The sequence below is a fragment of the Glycine soja genome, chromosome 18, assembly GCF_004193775.1.
Source record: "Glycine soja cultivar W05 chromosome 18, ASM419377v2, whole genome shotgun sequence".
Classification (NCBI taxonomy): Eukaryota; Viridiplantae; Streptophyta; class Magnoliopsida; order Fabales; family Fabaceae; genus Glycine; species Glycine soja.
In genome coordinates, this window is record NC_041019.1 from 3,407,908 (window position 1) to 3,429,456 (window position 21,549).

General features: G+C 29.3%; 2 protein-coding genes across 3 annotated transcripts; both read right to left on the reverse strand.

Moving 5' to 3' along the window:
• Nucleotides 1-175: 175 nt before the first annotated feature.
• LOC114395540 lies at nucleotides 176-4,546 on the reverse strand. The gene is made up of 5 exons (XM_028357347.1): nucleotides 3,510-4,546; nucleotides 2,473-2,531; nucleotides 2,184-2,312; nucleotides 995-1,130; nucleotides 176-746 (listed from the first exon to the last, which is right to left on the reverse strand). The coding sequence occupies exons 1-5, from the start codon at nucleotides 4,218-4,220 to the stop codon at nucleotides 411-413; spliced, it is 1,371 nt and encodes a 456-aa protein (XP_028213148.1). The 5' UTR covers nucleotides 4,221-4,546; the 3' UTR covers nucleotides 176-410.
• An 11,723-nt stretch (nucleotides 4,547-16,269) lies between these two features.
• Nucleotides 16,270-20,172, reverse strand: LOC114395659 (glucan endo-1,3-beta-glucosidase 2-like). Of its 2 annotated transcripts, none has more exons than XM_028357490.1 (4): nucleotides 19,828-20,172; nucleotides 17,286-18,539; nucleotides 16,694-16,721; nucleotides 16,270-16,598 (listed from the first exon to the last, which is right to left on the reverse strand). In XM_028357490.1, the coding sequence occupies exons 1-4, from the start codon at nucleotides 19,883-19,885 to the stop codon at nucleotides 16,442-16,444; spliced, it is 1,497 nt and encodes a 498-aa protein (XP_028213291.1). In that variant the 5' UTR covers nucleotides 19,886-20,172; the 3' UTR covers nucleotides 16,270-16,441. The 2 variants fall into 2 exon arrangements, with proteins under 2 accessions (XP_028213291.1, XP_028213292.1); XM_028357491.1 differs by having other exon boundaries at nucleotides 16,530-16,598; nucleotides 16,694-16,736.
• Nucleotides 20,173-21,549: the final 1,377 nt, after the last annotated feature.

A 21,549-nucleotide genomic window follows, 5' to 3' on the forward strand; every position in this document is an offset into this window, starting at 1 on the left:
CCACAACTTATGCTAGCGGAGAGCATCTTAATTCCATATGCTTGTCGTGCGTGATTTCTGTTCTTTCGTTCAGTAGTGTTCAACAATACTTTAGTTTTTTGTTACATTTTACTTTGAGTCTATTAAGCGAACAGTGGGGAATCTGAGTCGATAACACACCTTGTATTGCTTCTCATTTCACCACTCTTGCTTCTTTCATAACAGGTGGAAACAAAATTATTGATCTTATACATGGGAAACCTCAAGTTCAACAAAAAATTCAGGACTAAAACAAATAGCACTCCTCTGGTATACGCCTGGGGGTCCAAGCAATTGTAACTATCTTTTTACATCACGAATTAACAAACTCAAGAACCAAATATATGAATGGGTGTGGATATCTAGAGTTTTAAACAAGAGAGAAAAAGACGTTATTGTGTGACATTCGTATCCCTTTCCAGGTTTTGTTCTCCCGTTTCACTCTTCTTCTTTAGAAGTTTTTCAACTACCTCATCCCAGTTCGACCTTCCACCACTAGATTTTGATTGGTTACTTGAGACGTTATTGTTTGCACTGGCGGATGCATCGTCGTCACCTTCATTGTTCTCAGATGTTTCTTTCTCAGCAGTGTCCACTGCATGAGGTACATTCAGGCTAACAGCTCTTTCCAAAGCATCTCTATGTTCTTTCTCTATGGTCTTCAACCTCTGAAACTTTTGTACTGTTGGAGGGTCTGTCACAGTTTCAGAGCTCTGAGCCTTCATTAACTAAAAGTGAATACCAACAACAGTCAGAAATACGTTACAGGCAGAAAACTTTTGATCCATGGTTTACATTATTACTAATATAACAAAGTTGTAAACTTAACATAGACAAAAACAGAACCAAGTTTTCTATTCCTAGCTAGCTATTTTTTTGGTGTATACTTAGGGTTCTTATGTTCCTAGTTGGGGATTACAATGAATAGACCAAAGAAAAAGCAGTGAAAAAAATCAAATGGCAGATATTTCCTTACTTGTAAGGCTTTCTCAGCCTCCCTTTCAATCCAAATAATTCCATGATCCGATGTTGCATTACAGGACAAGACAATATGCTCAAATCTTCCATCAACAGGAATAGCAGTCCTCACTTCAGGAGGAAATCTCCCACATCTGTGTTCACCAAGCAACAGTGAATTTCATTATTGGAAACAACATATTACTTATAGATGTAATTCAGGACAAGATTTAACAATTCAAATGATATCTCAGTCACACTTCATGAGCTATTCCTTGTGCTAAAACTAATAATATTAGAAATTATTCATTTATGCATCTACCCCAAAAATAGCATGAAAACGTTTATTGATGGGATCATGGAACATACTAAAGTTCGTGAAATAAGGAATTTCTTTCAATGCATTTAGAAAGAAAAAGGGGAAAACTCAGGCGGGGAAGGCAACATCTGAACTAGCAGAATCAAGATGGCATAAAGTGTATATCACTCAGTTTTGCAATTGTAAAAGGTCTGAATCGCAAAAATATGAAAACTCTCCTACTCCACAAGACAAAATAGCAACGGGGTTATAAGGTTGATTTGGTGAAGGGAGATGTCGTGGGTTAGAATCCCCCACTAACAGAAACTATCAATTAACGTTTTCTGATAAAAAAAAGAGAGAAAGAATAGCAACTTGCCCATGTCTAATGAAACAAGGTGGATCACTCTCTCTCTCTCTCTCTCACACACACACACACCCACACACACACTCACACACATATAGTGGTAAAGAAGGGTAGTGATAAGAAGATGATCCTTCTCCTTACCAAATGAGGAGGCAGAATGGCAGAAATGTATGACATTTTATAACTTAGTTCCTTAGGCATAAGAAGAAAAGGAAAAATTTAATGAATCATGCTCTTAGGCAACTATATTAATGAAGTCATTTCAGCACTAATGGAGTAAATGGTTATGTAATACATAGTCACCGTTCTAGCAAAGTAGCAATTAAAACAATGACAATCTTCGGCAGCAATTATAGGTTTACTGAAGTCAAATTCCCTTGTCTAGGATTCGCAAGAATTACAACAACTAGAAAGGACCTTATTTTACTTTTGCACCAGACCAAGCAAACTAAACAGGATAATAATTAATATATTCCCACAATATTTATGCTTGTAGAGGACTAGAGTAGTTTACTATGAACAAAACAGTTTACAAGTAAATACCTGCAGAATTTTCTCTCCACAATATGGTACATTCTTCCAGGTGCATAAAGTCTCCTTGGATCTCTAAGCTTTCTACCCTCAGGTATGAAGGTGTCTCTCAGGCAAACCAAGAACAACAAGCAGGGCAAGCTGTTTAAATCATCAAGGCCTGGTTTAAGAGATCATCATGATATTTTACTATGCACCATATTAATAATAAACATAAAAACAAATCAATAACAAATCACATGCACTTGAAAGTTGAAACCTAATACGGCCATATCCATATCACAGAAAGGGCAGTACCAACCAGAATATTGATTTGAATATATCTTCCAATGGAGTGGCCGTTCTTGGCAAGAAATCATCCTGCACAAAAAAAAAATAAAAAAATATTACAATTTGAACCAGCATCATTATCATACAGTTGAATAAAATTTATGAATGGACATTTTTAAATATCTCCACATAAGATTAGTAACAACAAGCAGAATGACAAATCTTCCCCTTCGAATGTTTAATTCGGTTGCATATTCAAGATTTCTGATTATGCTAGAGCAATTCCATTCTCATCGGCGCTCAATGATCTTGCTCTTGGTATTATTTTCAAATCATAATTGAGAATTCATTTTAATACTAATGAGTAAGAATTTGTATTAATGCTATAGTCCACGAAGACAAAACTTCATTTTTTATTGAATAACAATTACAAAAGCCCTTAACAAACTACATGCATCTAAATTTGGGAAATGCCGGCGATAGTCTTTCTTTTAACACACTTGGTAGGAAATTTCAAATCTAATCCCTTGAATGTGCAAAGAGTGTGACAAATTAGTCCTACGAATGAATGATGATTTGATGACAAAAAATTGGTCCCTAAACTTTGTCACTTATTGTCAAATTGATTTTTGAAAATATATATTATTGTCAAATTGGTCCATGAACACAAAATGATCTCACAAATTTAACAGGAGGACTATTTACCCTAATATTACTTCTAATTTTGTAATTTTTAAATAAATTTTAACCAACAATAATATTACTATATAAATTTCTGTTAAGATAAAATTACCAATCTAATAAGTAGTGAAAAAGAAAAAGAGAAATGCTAGCCACACTCTCTTGTTGAGACTCTCTTTTCAACCCTATCCGTAAGATTGGCTGAAATTTGTTAAAAATCACCAATTTAATTTTGGTAGGTTTCACTTATCATTGATTCTTCTGATCTAAACATGAGATCAGAGAGATAGTGGTGGAAAGACAGAACGTGTCACAGATAGTGTGGCCCGCATTGCTAAAGAAAAAAAAAAGCATTGATGTATAAGGTATGGAGATGTAGATTGTAACCTGCAAAACAATAGAATGAATGACATTGGCATACTTGACAGCCAAATTCAGGGACATACACCTAGCTGGAGCAAGCGCATAGCACCGAATCTTCTCCTTGGGAATCCCACCCAAACGGTCCCTATGATTCACAACCAAAATGGTCAACAGCGACACCACCCCAGAACCCAACGAGTGCCCCGCGAAAACCATCTCATACTCCGAACCATTCTCCACCCACAACCGCTTCAGCGTCTCCGATTCACGGTTCAACAACCACACTGCCGATTTCAACAACCCATGATGAACATACCCACCATCAAACATTTGTTGCCCTAACCGGTTATCGAGGAGAACCTTGTAGTCGCTCTCTTTGGCGAGGTTCAGCCCACGCACGGCGAGCACGATCTCCTTGTTCTCGTGGTCGAGGTAGATTATGTACGGAGGCGCGTGGCCCAGCGTGTCCTCGTAGGTCACGCGCTTGATGACGCAGTCCGGGTTCAGGCGGTGGCCGGTGGCGGAGGTGGGTTTTTGGTACTGCGGGGTGCGGAGATCGGGCTCGTAGTTGGCGAGGATGAGGCGGCAGACGCGCGGCACCCGGTCGAACTCGTCGGCGGTGGCGGCGGGCCAAGTGGCGCTGTCGTAGCTGCCCACGTAGGTGCAGCGCTTCCACAGCCACCGCGCGCAGCCCAGAACGAAAACGCACTCCACCACCCCGCATGAGGCGGACATGGGTCGGATTCGGGGGTTTTGAGGTAATGGGTGTCTCGGGAAAAGGGAAAGTTCGGAGCTTGTGAGGAAGGTGAGTTTGCGTGAGAGGGTGTGTCAGAGTGTGATCTGAATGTGGAAGAAAGGAAGCTTAATTAGGGGTTTACTACTTTTTTAGACATGATGGAATGTTATTGTGAATGTGTTGATTCGATCTTTAAAAAGGAAGAAAGAATGGAAATGGAAGATTCGCGTCTGAGGCTACAAGGAATAGCTGGAGAGAGACTGAGATTACGACATTTTGTTTTGTTTGACAGCTTCCATGTTGGTCTTTGGATCGTCACTTTAGTCTTCACTGCTATTAAACAACCATTTAACATGTTTAAATACTAGTACCATTTTGGTGTATAATAACCTTTGAAAATTCGGAGATAAAAATGACTTTTTTTTAAAAGACAAATACTAACAAGTTTTCTTAATGAGAGACAGAATTACGATAATCACCCCCCCCCCCCCCCCCCTAAATCTGAAACTTATTACATGTCAAAGTTACATGATTAAAATGTGATCTCTCCTATATTATTCTTATTTTTAAATTGTTGTCTTCTGACTTTTATAATTGTTATTTTTTTAATAATTTTTAAACTAAATTATAATTTTCATTTTCTTATAATTTCAAATTTATTATTATACTTGTTTATTTTAAATTAAGATATTTAATTTTCTTATTTTTAGAATAAATAATTTTGATTATTCTATTAATTAATCATACAAAATTAAATGTTGACTTTGATAGGTATATTAGTGCTCATGTGATGCCTGATATTATGTGACAAAAAATTAAATAAAAAAATCTTAATAGAACTTAAACTCATCACCTTTTATTTGAGGATAAAATAATAAATTTTAAGACACTTTTTTATTTAATTAATTTTGTAAACACGATTTTTATATGTTTCATTATTCAAGAGTTATTAATTTTTTTAATTATGAAAAATTATAAATTAAAATAAATATTTTGCATTTAAATATATTTAATTTTACATGCATTGATTTTTAATATAAAATTTTATTTGAATATAAATTAATAAAAATTGTTCTTATTTTATCATAATTTTAAAAATATATAAACTAATATATATTATTTGAAAACATTATTTTATTTAATTTATAGAAATTAAGTAAATTTAAAAAAAAAATTAAAATTAAAAATTTATTACCTTTTATTGTTAAAATAAAAAGTTGTATTATTTGTATATAAAAATATACATAATTTTTATAAATTATATAAAATGATTTATAAAAATAATTTACATATTGACGTAATTTTCTTGATTTATATAATTGTCAATAAAAACTTATTTACTAAATAATTTTTTACAGTTAAAACGAAAATTTTAACATGTTTTTCCTAAAAAAATATTTAAAATTTTATTAATTTATACAATTAGAATAAAAATAATTTACATATTAAAATAAATTTATGACATTTGCATAATTTACATATTAATTGATGTAATTATATTGATTTATATAATTAGAGTAAAAGTAATATGTATATTAAAATAAATATACAAAGTAATTTATGAAATTTAATTATGAATTATTAAAATTAAAATAAAAAAATATGTAAACTATTCAGAATAAAAATATATAAAATAAAATTAAAAATAATATATATTAAATTGTTTTTTAATTTTAATTAAAAAAATTAATAATTCTTGACTAATGATACATATAAAATAATATTTATAAAATTAACTAAAGAAAACAAATGTTTAAATGGTTTATTATCTTGTTTTTTTAATAAGAAATCATGAATTTAACTAATGTCAAAATCTTTTTTAATTTTTACTTTATTTAATCATTTGTTACTTAAGTGGTATATCAACAATCTACATAAATGATACATTATCTTTATACAACATGTCAAAATCAATGTTTGACTTTGATGTGTAAAAAATAAGAAAATTAAATATTTTGATTTAAAAATACGAAAATCAAAATCATGTATTTAAACTTATAAAAGGACCAAAATTACAATTTATCATGATTTTTATATTTGTGATTGTAAAAATTCTAAAGTTAAACTTCTTAGCCGCTTTTAAGTTCTAAAAATACTTTTAAACCCATTAAAGTTGATTGCATATGTAATTTAGTAGTAAAATATTACCCAAAGAATTTCATAGATGTAAAGATTAATTAAGATTCACTTTGGATTCAAATATAACATTATGATCAAGTTTGATGTTTTAAAGCATTGTGAATTTTAAGATATTTCAACACTTTTGAAATTAGGCAAAGTATTTCCTCCTCAAAAAAGTAAACATTTTAGCATTTGGTTAAAAGAATAATTAGTCTTGTCTTGACTCCCAATTTCAATCGTCTTTAAAAAAAAATTAGACATGAAATTTGTAAAAACAAAGCTTCACAATAAAATGTAAGATGAGTTTTTAACGATGTTTTGGCGCTATATAGTGAAAAGAACATTACAAAAACATTTACTACAAAAGAAAATATGGAAGAGTTTTTATCAAATTAAGAATTAAAGAAAGTCATAATCTTAACGATTGAATTTTTTTTTCTTTTGTAAGTGTTTTCTTTTGCATCAATTATAGTTATACTTACCTTCATTTAATATATATATATATATATATATATATATAAATTTTTATTTTTCATTAGTCTAAATTTTAAACGGTTAATGAAGTTTGTTATTGTTAATTTTACTTATTACATCATAATTTTTCGCCCCTTGGCACTTTATTTTGGTTATGTCCTTATTTTTAATATATTGGTTAAGGAATTAAAAAGAGTATATTTTTTTATTAAAATACATAAAATTATGTTGTTCATAATTTTTTATGCTCTCCTATGATCTTTACAATAAATATTTTTTTATTTCTTAACCAATGTCTTAAGTGCACTAATTAATAATACCTTTTTTTAAAGTGAAAATATAATTTATGTACTAATAGTGTAAAATAAGTTTACACTCACATTCAATTATAGTTCACTATTATAAGTTTGTTGACTTTTGTAATAATTATCTTAGAAATCATATTAACGGAGATGTGTGATTGAATGATAATATAAATTTATTTTACTTTTGTAATGACTTTCTTTTATTAGGTTATTAGTGTAAACTATCTAGCATGATTATGACCAATTTCCTTTATCTTATTTGATGGATCACTTTTATGTTTTATTTGATTTTTTTAAATGGAAGAAAAAAGAAGGAAATGAAAAGAAAAGAGAAGTAAAGGAAAGAAAAAGAGGTGAATATGAGTTGTTTTTTGAATTATTTGGAAGGAAATAAAATGAAAAAAAGTTTTAAACATGTAAAAATAAAAAGAAAAAAGTTATACCCAAAATTATATAAATACCATAAAAAGAAAATAATGTCATTTTAGTCTTTTAATTAAAAAAAAAACTTGTTTTTCTTTCTTTTTCTCTCTCATTTGTGAGGAAACAAATTTGTGGTGAGTTTCAATCAAATTTTTGTTTCCTTTCTTCTTATTACATGAATAAAATGAGGAAAAGAAACAAAATTATGTTTTCTTTCCTCCGATTTCCATTTCATCTCTTTATATCCCAATCAAACATTTACTTAATGGTGTCTTTTCTTTTAATCACATTTTCCCATCTACAATGAAAACAATATTTGTTGTGTGTTTGAAAACTAGTTGAGAATGAAGAAGGATTTAATGTCACTTTTGTTCTATTATGTTTTGTAGTTATTTCGTTTTCGTACATTAAGTTTTAAAAGTCTTATTCTTATCTTTTTTATGTTTTTGAAATGTATCATTTTAGTTTTTTTTAATTTTCCATTAGAAACATTAATGTTCGGTTAACTTTTAGTTTTAAAAAAAGGACCAAAATGATACATTTCAAAAACATAAAGGACCAAAATAAAACTTTTAAAACTTAATGTATCAAAGTAAAATAACTGGAAAACATAATTAATCAAAAATGATATTAAGTCTTTTAAAATAATTAACTTTACATAGTAATGACTAAAAACCTCAATTATCTTTATTTTATTTTAAAAAATAAATAACTAAAAAATTCATCATCACCTTCAACTTCTTTTAGACCTAAAAAGGTAAAAAAATATAATACCACATAGATTGAACAACATTAACACATAATCTCACTAGAATTACTAAAAATTCTTAAACTTCTCACCAAAAAGTCAAAACCTTTCATACAACTATATTATTGGAAACAAAAGGAGGGGAGATCAAAGCAAGAGTTGTCTTTGATGAAAGATAAAAATGTGATCTTAACTTGTCAATTAACCCAGATCTGAACGAGGAAGTCACAATGTGACTATTTGTGAGGTTTACCAGCTAGACCTTCACTGTCTCGCACGATTGGACCAGACAAGTAGAGGATTTCCCATCTGACATCTGCAATCGGATCGGGTAAAAATGAGCACCACAAAGAAGGGTCAAACGATGCATTTTGTTGGAAGATGATTTTGATTGACCTTACCGATAAAACCTTATCACAACTGAGCATTGTCAGTCTTCTTCTTCGTCAATGCACTGTTACCGACGACAGTGATGAGATGATTATTCTCGTTGAGTGAGGTGATAATTTTGACCATGTAAAAAGGTTGTGATGAAGACAAAAGCAAAGATGGGGCAATAATCTTTTTGGGTAGGCGATGAGAGACAAAGTGACGGAAAAAGAGAAGGGGCCATTAGCCATTGTGATTGAGAATAATTGGTAAATGAAATTATTATCATCATTAAATGATTAAATTGAGTGGAGAGAATAATAATAATAATAATAATAATAATAATAATAATAATAATAATAATAATAATAATAATAATAATAATAATAATAATAATACATTTTAAAAACATAAATGATCAAAATAAAATTTTTAAAACTTAATATAACAAAACAAACAAAATAACTGTCCAATATAATAAATCAAAAGTGACGTTAACCCATGAAAAAATCACATGCACAATTTTATTTATTTATACATTAATGACCAGTGGGGTAATTGTTATAAAATAAAAACATTTATTATATATCAATAATGCGTGATTCAATGATAATAATATACTTCATATACTATATTTTAATTATTTTTAAAATTATATTAATAGGTATTTATAAATTTATGAAATAATTTAATGTGTTAATTAATATTTCCCAGTTTAACTCGTTAATTAAAAGAATTTTTTGTGAGATTTTTTCTCAAAGAAAAAATGTTTATGATTTTTCTTATAAAATAAAACCAACACTTCTATCTTATTATGTTCGAGGATGTGACCAACCCCTGGTTTTAAAATTGACATGATGATTAGCTGTCTCTTTCCCAATAATCCCAGTTGTGGTTGTTTGTGACATATTTGCTTCTCTCTCGTAAGCGCCACTTGTATATGTGCTTCAACTTAATTGCGTTATTGGATTATTTAATGTGGATTGCATTATTTAAGATATCATCAATGTGGATCACTTTTCTTCCAATGTTTAGGTTGGACTTTGCAGCCAGCATGAAGGAAAAGTAATACTCATCCCGTTTCAAAATAAGTATGTTCTAAATTGTTTTAGAGATAATAATAAAAATTAATAAATAAATGAAAGTGAATATAAATTTTACAAAATTAACTTTAATAAATAAATAAAAAATAATATTAATATTAGATTCAAAAATTAAATTAACATTTACTAGGAATATTAATGAAAATAACAATTGATGTTATATTAAAAAATTAAATAAAATACTTATTTTGGATCAAATTTTTTTCTTTTAAATGTGACACTTTTAGACAAGATGGTAAGTATCTTGAATTTTGCAATATGTCTTGTTTTTTTTATTTCTTTATTTTCTCTTTTTTGTAAAGTTTTTTTTATAAAATAAACAAGTGCGAAAGGCAACAATAAAAAATATATTTGTTTACTATTAGATTAAGAAGATAAAATAAAATAAATTAGTGAGGTTTATGTAAAAAATATGTTTTGAAGAGAAATTGAAAATGAAAAGTAACTTGTAAGAATATGATTAAAAGGCCAATTTTTTTAAATAAATAAAACATTTATTATTTATATTATAACAATTTATATTCCTATTTTTTCCTATATATGAGCAGTGTAGATAATAAAATATATTTTTGCGATTTATTAAAAAATAATCTACTCCTGATTGCAATTTTTTTTTTTTACAAATTTTAAAACTATAAAAGTAAAATTTGATAAGTTAAAAGATAACTTATAATTTCTCTGTACTTAAGATTAATTAATATATGTAACAAAATATGTATTTATTTTCAAATTTATCAAAAAGTAATATACTTTTTTTGCTAGTATTTGTTTAAAAAACTATTGTATAACTGTGCAAATTTGAAAGCTTAAGAAAACTAAAAGTAAAAATAGATATTAATTAATATATCTAATAATAGTACAATAAATGGAGTAATAAATTAAAGATTAAAATTTTAGAAAAGAAAATGTTATGTAATAATTGTAGTGGAAAAACAATTTTATATAAATCAGTACACAGCGCTTATAAATCACAGATGGCTTTTATATACTACAGTATTCTTTTATTTCTTTTTTTCTGTTTGGTCAGTGGTCTAGTGGAGTTGTTCAATTTCTTCTTTTCTTTTCCCTTCTTATTGCTACCATTCTATGTCAAAATTTCAATTAGACACGTTTCTCGTTTTCATTATTTTATACATTGTTACAGGTCATTTTATTTAGTTTTTGGGTTATTCTTTATTTGGTTACACCAATAACTTTTTCTGTCAAAAAAGTTCCCAAAAAGGAAAAAAAACTGTAAAGCTATAATTAAACTTATCCTCAAATAAAATAATTTTTACGATTAATGCTCCACCTCCATCATATAATTCTTTGGAGTTCTTATAGCAAATTTCCATTTGGAGGAAATAACAGCCAGAGAAATTAATAATCTACTATGAATTAATGATGATGCATCATATTCAGAAAACAAATTACAAAGACAACTCATTGGTTAAATTCAAATCTTTGAAAACATTCTGGCTGCAAAAGAAAGAAAATTCCCCTGCTTTTGATTTGTACTTTTCTGCTTTCCTGCTGTCTAAGATGCGACCTTATGAACAATATAAAACTTGTCAAAGTTCCATCTCCATCTATGTGCATGCACTTACAGAAATTTCCACGTAAATGGTGAGAATTGGAGGCTTATGCTTGCTAAGAAAATATGCTAAAGTGACTTTGTTTTTCAAGATGCATCATCCTTGAATTGTGATAAGTTAAGATCATTATATATTCATTTTAAATTAAATTAAAAGTGAACACATATATTAATTTTAAAAACCAAGCGTCTAACTCAAAGGTTACGTGCGAAAATATGTTTTTAGTTAACCTTGTATAAACAATTTTGTAAGAAAGAAAGAAAACCTTTATCATAAGTACAATTCAAACCATGAGAAAAAATGAATTTTCAAAATCCCATATTATCTTATAATTGTTGAAACATAATTCAGACTCAAAATCTGTTAAAAAAAAAATAAACAGATACATAGATTTATATTAATTTGTTTCTACCATTGAAACTTAAGTCTTACTAAAGCATAAGTTTCACTAACTTTTCACGAATTACAAATATTATATCACGGTTACTTCTAGCGCTTACAAATCAAACTTTATTCCAAGTTTCATCAACATCCACTATTCTTTCTTCTACCAAGTCATTGTGTCTCTAAACAAATTAGATAAGATTTGTGATGAATGATGACATAGAGACTAACACAAAATTATCTTACATACGCATAAACTATTTAAGCACTTAGTCTTTTTTTTTCAAGATGTTAAGGTGTTTTAAGAACTTTTCTAATCTTACGAGAAAAATAAAAAAAAACTATTGAAGAAGAAGAGTAAGAAAAATTTGCACCAAATCAACTCAGCGAGTCATCAAAAGCTTTTTGATTTATATAGACCATGTCTTTCTTCAAGTATCCATTGTCTCATAATGGATAGATCTTCACTTGATCTTTGTCTAATAAAAGAAAAGGGTAATTGGGTGCAAGTCCTTTACACATGTATAAGTTATTCCTTTAAGGCCTATGTAATAGAGATTGCAATAGAACAGGTTATGTATAGCGGAACTTGTCATTTGATGATATATCAAATCTTAATTTCATTTATTTTTCGTAAGATTCAACCGATTTTAGGAGAATATTTCTGCTGAAAGAATCTCAAACACACAAATAAAGTATTAAATATCATACCATATGTAATGTTAAATCATACTTTATTTGTTTATCGTCTGAAAAACATCATGTGTGCATATATTATATAGATATAGATATCAGAAGCAGATCATGCAACATATTTTCTTTGTATTCGTTTATATTTAATCAAAATAATCAAGAATCTTCAATCCTTCAAACATAAGTATTTTGACTCAATATTATCGACAAGCCTCCTTTTTAAGTTCTACATCAAATGAACAATAATAGCAAGAAATATGCTCAATCCATACGTACACGAAGTTGTCATGTTCAGGTTCGCATAGTGTAACAAATTTTTGGACTTAAGAATGATGTTGTTTGTATATAATTAAAAAAAGTATTTTCTCAAATTAAATAAGGCTTAACAAGTCGTTTGCTTTGAAAAATATCATTTTTATATCTTTTTTTTAATCTAATCTATGGTATATACATACGAAAATGATTTATAAAATAAATCTATACACGCAATATTTTTTAGAATTTTTAAGCAATAAATTTAATTATAATTAAAATACTAACAAAATGTCACAGATTACATTCTTAAAATCAGAATAAAAATATAATAATTATATTGATTGTTTTGATTAATTGATTGCAATCAAATTTTTTATAATTATAATTTTTAAATAATAATTAATTATTTTAAAATATATTTTATAATTAATCGATGCCAGTTAAAATCACTAATTATTAGAATAAATAATTAAACTAATTCAACGATGATCACTTTAAATAATTAATTAATTCATAACAAAAAATGAATGTATATACATTAGCATAAAGTAACGTATTATAAAGATAAATGTAGTGAATTTTTAATAATATTAACTTGATTAGTCAGCTAATTCTATAAATAATTAATTCAATTGTAATTAATTTTTAATAATATGCTTATTATATAATGAGAGGAATGCATAAATTAAGACTCATAATAGAAAGATGGAACATATAAAGCATGTTATAAAACATGAGTCGATAGAGGAGCGTAAATCAATTATCACTTTAATGTGTATATTAAAAATATAGACACAGTTCTGCTTAAAATTGTAAAAGAGAAAATAGAATTAACCACTTTTCATTCTTAACGACTAATAATCAAATTTGTAATTAATGAGTTTTAAATAATTACTCTCCTACTAAGACCGATATCAAATTATATTGTAAATAATTGAGCAAGACCATATTCTTTAATGTCTCGCACAATAAAAGCAAAGAGAAAAAGAAAATATGTAAAAACAAAAATTACTAACCAGAAAATCAAAAGAAATAAAATAAAATTAGATAACATCAATTTTTTTTTATCTTGGCATGCAACTTAAGTTAAAGATTTTTTTACGTAAAGTTGAAAATCATATAAACTTAATTAGTAATTGGTTTTAGTATTGTTCTCTTTTTCTTTTATCATTTTTTTTAAAATTTCAGTCATTTAATAAGAAATAAAAAATAATAAGTCATTTAAATAGTCATACACTGAGAATATAAAACACTTTTATATTGTTATTTAATTACAATTCATTATTACTCTAACTTTTGTAGTAATTATCATAAAAATAATAAATTTATCATTGGTGAGTTGTGATTGAATAAGGGTTTCTATAATATCAATGTATAACACCCTCTCTCTATATATAGACACACACAAGTGTTCTGTAGATTAAATTTTAATCCTTCCAGTGAATGTTAATTTCATTAATTGTCGTTTTTTAAATATTATAATTGCAAAAAAAATTCCTAATTTCATTAGTCTATTACATATATAATCAACTATATATCCATACTGACCAATAATTATTAAGAATTAAAATGTTATATTTTATCATCTATGGTTAAAATAAATAAATAAATAAATAAAAATTAATTTAATTTCAAATAATTATATGGTTAAAATAAATAACTAAAAAATAATTTAATTGCAAATAATTAGTATTACAAATTTAAAAAATATTTATAAATTTATATTTTTTATAAATATATTTATAAATGATGTTTACTCATGTTTAACACGGGTCATACATTCTAAGTATACTAACATGTAAAATAGAAACTAAAATAAAAATACGATGATTTTTTATAACTAAATATTAGTGAAGAAATTGAAGTAAATAAGAATTTTCCAGAAAGAAAAGTGCATTTTTCCAAGCACAAGAAGCATATCTCCTACTTAAAGGAAAGAACCTTGCTTCCTCTTTCCACCCTCCTTACGGTGTGCTCAAAGCAAGCAATCACCAACCCACAACACAAGCATCCTTCATTCACATCACATTTTTTAAATTAACGAAAGTTAGGAGCTTTACAATGGAATCTACCATCATTCTAGCTATAACAGTTCAAGCAATTACTTAACGCACTACAGTATTTGTTTTAGTGCATCACAGATTATAGATCGGATAATTCATAATACAAATTCTATTGGCATTATGTATAGATTGGAATTGAATATGTGATTTTCGTGTTATTAATACGACGTTCTAATTAATTGAGTTAATAGATCAATAATGTTATAAAATAATTGATGTTGCTATATATAACACTAAATTTTTTAATATATATTTAATTTGTTTACATATATAAATTATAAATAAGAGGTTTAATAAAAATGTATATATGTAAAAAAATACATTATTAACATAAATTTATTAATGTATTTTTTAATCTTATTATAATTAATCTTGATCTAATAATATATTTTTTACATATATAAATTTTAAATAAAAATCATAGGTTTCATAAAAATTTATATATATAAACAAATTAATTGTTACAAAATTAATTAGGTAAATTTACATGTACATTAAATATATATTATATATGCAGCTTTCGGATTATCAATCTTTGTCAATTTTATGGAAGGACAAAATTGGAGTTACATATATTATGTTAGGTGTACCAGTAATTTGCATAACGTGCAAAGAAAAACCCGTGATGCGAGGGCATTTTCTGGGCTCGATATTTTGGACTAGGCCCAGTTTGGTAGCTTTTGATGGAATTCTTTAATTTAGTTTTTTTATCCAATGTATCATGTTATTTTATCCAATCCTTTTAAACCGGATTTTTCTTTATTGAATCAATAGAGCTAACAATTCACAATTCATTAACCCATTAGGGTCTGGTTCAACTTAGAGGTAAAAAATTTGGATAGTTGCAGGTCTTAGATTCAAATTTTATTGTTGTTAACTTGTATTGTACAAAAAAAAAGAAGATAATCTATTTATAATTAAATCTATGATATGTGTATATTTAGTACGTAGAAAATTAATATAAATTTATAAAAAAATCAAGTTAGATTAAATTTTAAACTAATTTAAAGATCCGTATTATATGCCCTACAAAAATAATAAGAAGAGTTGAAGTGTTAAATAAGTATTGTTAATAAACTTAAATAAATATTATTTAGATACACTTTAACATGTAATACTATAAATAATTCACAAAACAAATAACAAAATAGTTAGTACAATGCCCTCATCCCTTAGTCACAAGGACTTGCATTTTAATCTCAGATGTTGAAGTTCCATATATTTTGTTAGACAAGAGTCGGAATTATGAATGGAAAATCAAGTCATGATTGATTCATTGATAAAACCTTGTTTCATGATGTTGTGAAAGAATAATTCCTTCTGCTAGACCCAAGCCCCATCACTAATACGCCTATTCCTATTTGAACCATGATCTAGAGAAATACTAATAATATAGTATATTTTTAAACACCTTTTTAAGATTCTTGTTATTATTGATTGAGATTGATTGAAAATCAGTAATTACTTTAAGTCTCACACCTTATTTAATGAACCTACTTTAAAGTTTTTAATAAATTTTGATAAATAAAAAAAATGTGAGCCAAAAGGAATGTTTTTACTTGAAAAAAGTGTTGCTACTTGCTACCCCTCCTCACGTACAAAATTGCATGGGTGAATATGAACATGCAACCGAACTAGCATATAACATTGTCATCTCATCTACCACTAATTTTTAAAATGAACAATGCACATTCTGACGTACATAATTTTATAGCAAAGCCACTCCCCATAGTAGAAGTACTATCACCATTAGAAGGCTTCTAATTCCCAATTCACCACTATGGAGATTGCAGGCAGAAGAATCTGAATTTGTGGAATTCATTGATGATAACGTGACGTTGGGGAAGGTGCCATTGTTGCCAAGACTGCAAATGCTCACATATTAATCACTCGTAAGCAAAGATAATGGCACAAACAAACACATAGTTAACGAAATGTAGCAAAAATGCAAATGTCTTACCTTCCTGGAAATACACAGGATCCATGACCTGAAGTCATTCAAACTGTCCTTAGTTACACAAGAAATCAGCAATAGAACTCAACAAAATTTGCAGCTAAAATAGTCTTTTGGAAGTTCATCTTATTTTAGTTTCATTCTGATCCCTTAAGTTTAAAATATTCTACTTTAGTCCTTTAAAGTGTAGTTGTAAGATCAAGTTGATCCTTCAGTCAGTTTACCACATTAAGTGTGTGTTTGTTTTTCAGTTGACCTACATTCAAGCCAATGAGTATGATGCCATTGGATTAAACATCCGTTTCATGCTTTTGAACGAAAAACCTAACACACCTTAACTTGGTCAAGTTGGTGATACAATGCAAACTGTGAGAGATGTCACATGAATTAGACATTTGTAGTGTCAACCAAAGTTGACATTGTTAGTATGGGCAACTAACAGAAGGACCAATTTAGTCAACATATATTTTAGAAATTAAAATGATTTTTTTTTAACTTAGAGAACCAAATTGAAACTAAAAATTAAAATAATAGCCAAAATTTGGCATATCATATCAACCAGAATATTTATATAATCTTAAAGGAAATGGTAATTTACTTGGATTGGTGGTGGAGATTGTAGCCATGCCATTGAAATCACAAGACTGAGGAGACTTTCCCATCTGATGATAGTAAGTGTCAAAAGCATAATTTGCATGTGCCACCACATTGTCTGGTTCATAACATGGTTGTCCTTGCAGCAAAGGAGAGCAATCCACCTTGCCAGGTCCACATGCCCAATCTATTCCAGCCTGCAGCATCTTAGGATCAGCACCATCCTTTGCAACACAGTAAGTTTGATTGGTGGTGTCATTTGCCAACACTCCTCCTGATTCTGTCAAGTGCAAAACATAAACAGGTTTACCATTTGCATCAAACAAACCCCAGTTCTTCTCTGACAATGGCCCTGCCTTTGCATCCTCATTGTAGAGCTCATAGATGTAAGTACTAACACCAATTCCGGGGTGTTTCGGAGTCCCGGTTATGTTAAGCACATGCTTGATCAAATTGCTGTTGTAAGTGTTTGCATTTTCCACTGTTGCATCAGGCTCATTAGAGTCACCTTTTGAGGGCCAGCCTGTTTCTGTCACCACCACACGAATGTTAGTGTAATTTAGAAAAGCCATGGCAACGTATGCAGCATCAACCGCAGCATCAAACACATTGGAGTAGTGGAGAAGGGAATTGGAATCAATGGCTTCTTTGTTTGGAGGGAGGGGTTTGAAGAGTGCATAGTCCAATGGAATCACACCATTCGACTGCATGTAGTCATAGTAAGGGTAGATGTTGAGCATGAGATAAGAGCCAGTGGTTTGCAAGAAATCAAGCATTGGAACCAAGACTGGATTCAGTGAGCGGTTGAAGAAGGCTTGTGAAGGTGGAAATGAATCAAGGATCATGGAAGAGGAAAGGGGTGTTGAGACTTTGATTTGGTGATCAAGATTGGATGCCACGAGGGCTGAGTGAATGAACTTAAGGGCACTGACAAGCACTTTTGCTGCATAGGGGAGGGTAGTTAAGACATCAGAACCAACACAAATAGTAGTTATGTTAGTGGCAGGGTAATTTGCTATCACATTATGGGAAACCCATTTCGCAGCTGTGGTATTTGATTGACCAATTGCAAGGATCTCTTGATTAGGGACAGACACAGCAACTTGAATTCTTGTGTTTGCAAGAGCAATGAGCATAGCTTGGTCGGCATCATACAGCCTAACATGTCGAATTTGCTGGGCTTTAAGTAGTGCTACTACTTGAGTGGGGTGAGGCATGTCTGAGAGATCTCTACCAATATTCACCCCTATAAAAGGTTCTGCAGGGAACAAGCATAAATATACCATTAAATCATCACTGGTTAACTAGTCAAATAAACAAGGCTGGTTTGGATGCATATGCAGGCAGATTCGTTTGCACATTTTCCTCTTCAAATCAATCCAGATTTTGGGGGGAAATATAGTGAAATTGATTATTTTGTTATGAAATAAGCTCAACTGCTTGTCTAAAATGTAAGCATTTGAAAAAAAATGAAATGGTTGATTTGCATTCTTTGGAAGATTTAAATATTGTGATGTGTGGAAATTTTACTAGGATATGGATAATTTACTAAAAAGGTAAACTCTTTTTTCCAAAATAACTTCAGCATGTAAAAAGTTGTGCCCTGGTGCAGCGGTAAAGTTGTGCCCTGGTGACCTGTTGGTCATGGGTTCGAATCCGGAAACAGTCTCTTTGCATATGCAAGGGTAAGGCGGCGTACAACATCCCTCCCCCATACCTTCGCATAGCGAAGAGCCTCTGGGTAATGGGGTACGAAGTTAATGTAAAAAGTGATATAAGAGTTTACACATCTCAAAATGTGGGGGTAAAAGACTATAGTTGACTAAAGACGTCCTACCACATTTAATATATTGGAAGACCACAGGTGGACCGCATGGCCATTCAAGAAGATCAATTAATAAAAGCATATCTACCCTCTTCTTTTTTCCATTTTACTTTACACACATTAATTGCTGATCTGAACTGCTTTCAGTCAAAATAAGCATCAGGTACAGAAACATTCATTCTTTGAAACTAAGAGGGGGGGCATGGGAAAATAAGAAAAATGGACTGCTTCATGCCTTCATTACTCTACTCGATCAACTCCATCCATAACATGCCATTCATAGTTACTTTGGTCTTTGAACATCAACACTAATCAAATATAATATAGAAAACACTCTATACAGCCAGGGATGTGCATGTGCTAGGTATGTGTGGAGTGAAAATAGAATGCAAGGCAATGTGTGCTTGGGTTAATGTCTTTTTACATAGTCAAATTTCATCGAACACTCTTAACAACTAGGAATGGTCCAAAATCTTTTTTGGTTTTTTTTTTCAAGACTGAGCAAGAAATAAAGGCTGGAGAGTACTCCATGCAGTTCAAGTAAATGTAGCTCATGTGCAAACTGAGCTATGCCAACTCATGTTTATACCAAAGGGAAATGGAGACTAAGAATGCAAGTAACATTAAAAGTGAAAAAACACAGATCTCTTGACATAGAACATCAGCAAAGAAAGCACAACAGCAAATAATATTATAAAGGAAACTAAAACTTCCTACTCACCTTCATCAATAGCGGCAACATATACTGCAAAAAGAAGCAGAAGAAAGTGCTTGGCCATTGTGTAAATCTCCCTAACAAACTAGGTAAGAAAAACTCAAGAATGAACTGTATGAGAGAAAAAGGAGCAAGTCAGAAAAATGGAAAGAACAAGGTGGGGTAAATGCAGTAAGAAAGAGGGAGCAAGATCAAGATAGTGTCATAGGTAGAAAGGTTGTTAGAGAAATCAAATGGCTAAGGAATCATCTATCTGCTATGTCTTGGATTTTCACAGGCAAAGGTAGCAGAAAACCAAGACAAGGACTGAAGAATGAGGCAAACACACACTTTACTAGCTTCTTTTCATTTTTATAATAATTTTGAGAAAATAAAGGAAACTACAGATATATCTACTGTGCAAATTATAATCCCATTCATTCAATTTTCTTTCCCTCTCTTGCTATTGGTCACAATGAGTCAAAGCTCCCATTTGTGTTGCGTAAAATCTGCATTAAAAAAGTATGTGACATTTTCCTGAATATAGTTATTGAATTATATATTAATGAGATTATCTGTAAATAATCATGCATATATCTAATTATTTGCCTATTTTTATGTAAGATAGCTGGTATAATTATAAATAATTAATTCGTATAAATACACTATGTGTTTAGGTTAAAGGATTGAAAATAAAAAATCATTAGAAAAAGAATAATTTAATTAATTTATTACATCAATATTAAAAAAATACTGATTACATCAAAACCGTTTTAATTTAATATTCCTTAACTTGTAGAGTTAGAGTCATGGCTTGAAAATTCAATATAAACATTTTAAGTAAGATTGAATAATTTTTTATTAAAAATAATATAAAATAATTTCTTAAACATAATATTACATTACTTTTACTTGTTCGTTTACTGTGTCCTAGTCGTTAAAGTAGAGGCACTATCCTAAGTTTTGATTTCTATTAGTCCTCTAGTTGTAAAGTTAAGCATAAGATTTTTGTTTGTACTTGGTGTGTAGATAAGGACTTGAAACCATTGGAGCATGTTGAAAACCATTATATTACTTGTTACTTGATTAATAAATAATAATTAACATTAGGAAAATGTTAGGAAAACACCAAATAGTGGTCGACCTCCATCAAACACCGTTGAGCTGGAATAAAAAAATATTATATTATTATTTGATAAATTTTATTAAAAATTTAAATATTAGAAAAGAAAAGTGAGTGACAATTCCAAAAAGGAAAAAGTTCCAAAAATTTCTATTGTTTTCTCGCGCTTGCCTCATCTCCTGCTTCTCCCATCTCTCTAACATCTCATTAGCACCAACGTGAGGTCATTTGTGACTGCTTGCCTCCTCTTCTGCTTCTCCGTTATATCTTTTGCATTGGCGTAGAGGTCATTTAGCACCAGCATGGAGGTCATTTCTGATGAGGTATGTCCTGCTATAAGCAATGTATCTCCAAAATGTGTTACAAATTTAAAACCCAAGTTTACTCAATTAGAAGACATTATATATACGCAGAATAAGTGGCAATAGGAAATTAAAGAAAGATGTGGTGCTTTAAAAAGAAAAGTAAGAGGTAGACTAATATTTTTTTTGTCTTAACCCTCCCATTTATTAAAAAAAATAGATCCTGACTAATCTAAAGTTCAATCGAAAGATAAGTAAAATCTATCTAAGAATTATTTATGTAAAAAATTAAACTCGAGTACTACCAAACAAATCTATATGATT

What these genes read in the sequence shown, in the direction of transcription:
- LOC114395540 (XM_028357347.1), bottom strand. Translation starts at nt 4,220, where the DNA reads ATGTCCGCCTCATGCGGGGTGGTGGAGTGCGTTTTCGTTCTGGGCTGC. An exon ending in TTCATTCTATTGTTTTGCAG is followed by an intron (nt 2,532 to 3,509) that starts GTTACAATCTAC and finishes TTTTTTGTGCAG; the next exon opens with GATGATTTCTTGCCAAGAAC. An exon ending in ATATTCAAATCAATATTCTG is followed by an intron (nt 2,313 to 2,472) that starts GTTGGTACTGCC and finishes TGATTTAAACAG; the next exon opens with CTTGCCCTGCTTGTTGTTCT.
- LOC114395659 (XM_028357490.1), bottom strand. Translation starts at nt 19,885, where the DNA reads ATGGCCAAGCACTTTCTTCTGCTTCTTTTTGCAGTATATGTTGCCGCT. An exon ending in TGTTGCCGCTATTGATGAAG is followed by an intron (nt 18,540 to 19,827) that starts GTGAGTAGGAAG and finishes TGTTCCCTGCAG; the next exon opens with AACCTTTTATAGGGGTGAAT. An exon ending in TCCTGTGTATTTCCAGGAAG is followed by an intron (nt 16,599 to 16,693) that starts GTAAGACATTTG and finishes GAGCATTTGCAG; the next exon opens with TCTTGGCAACAATGGCACCT.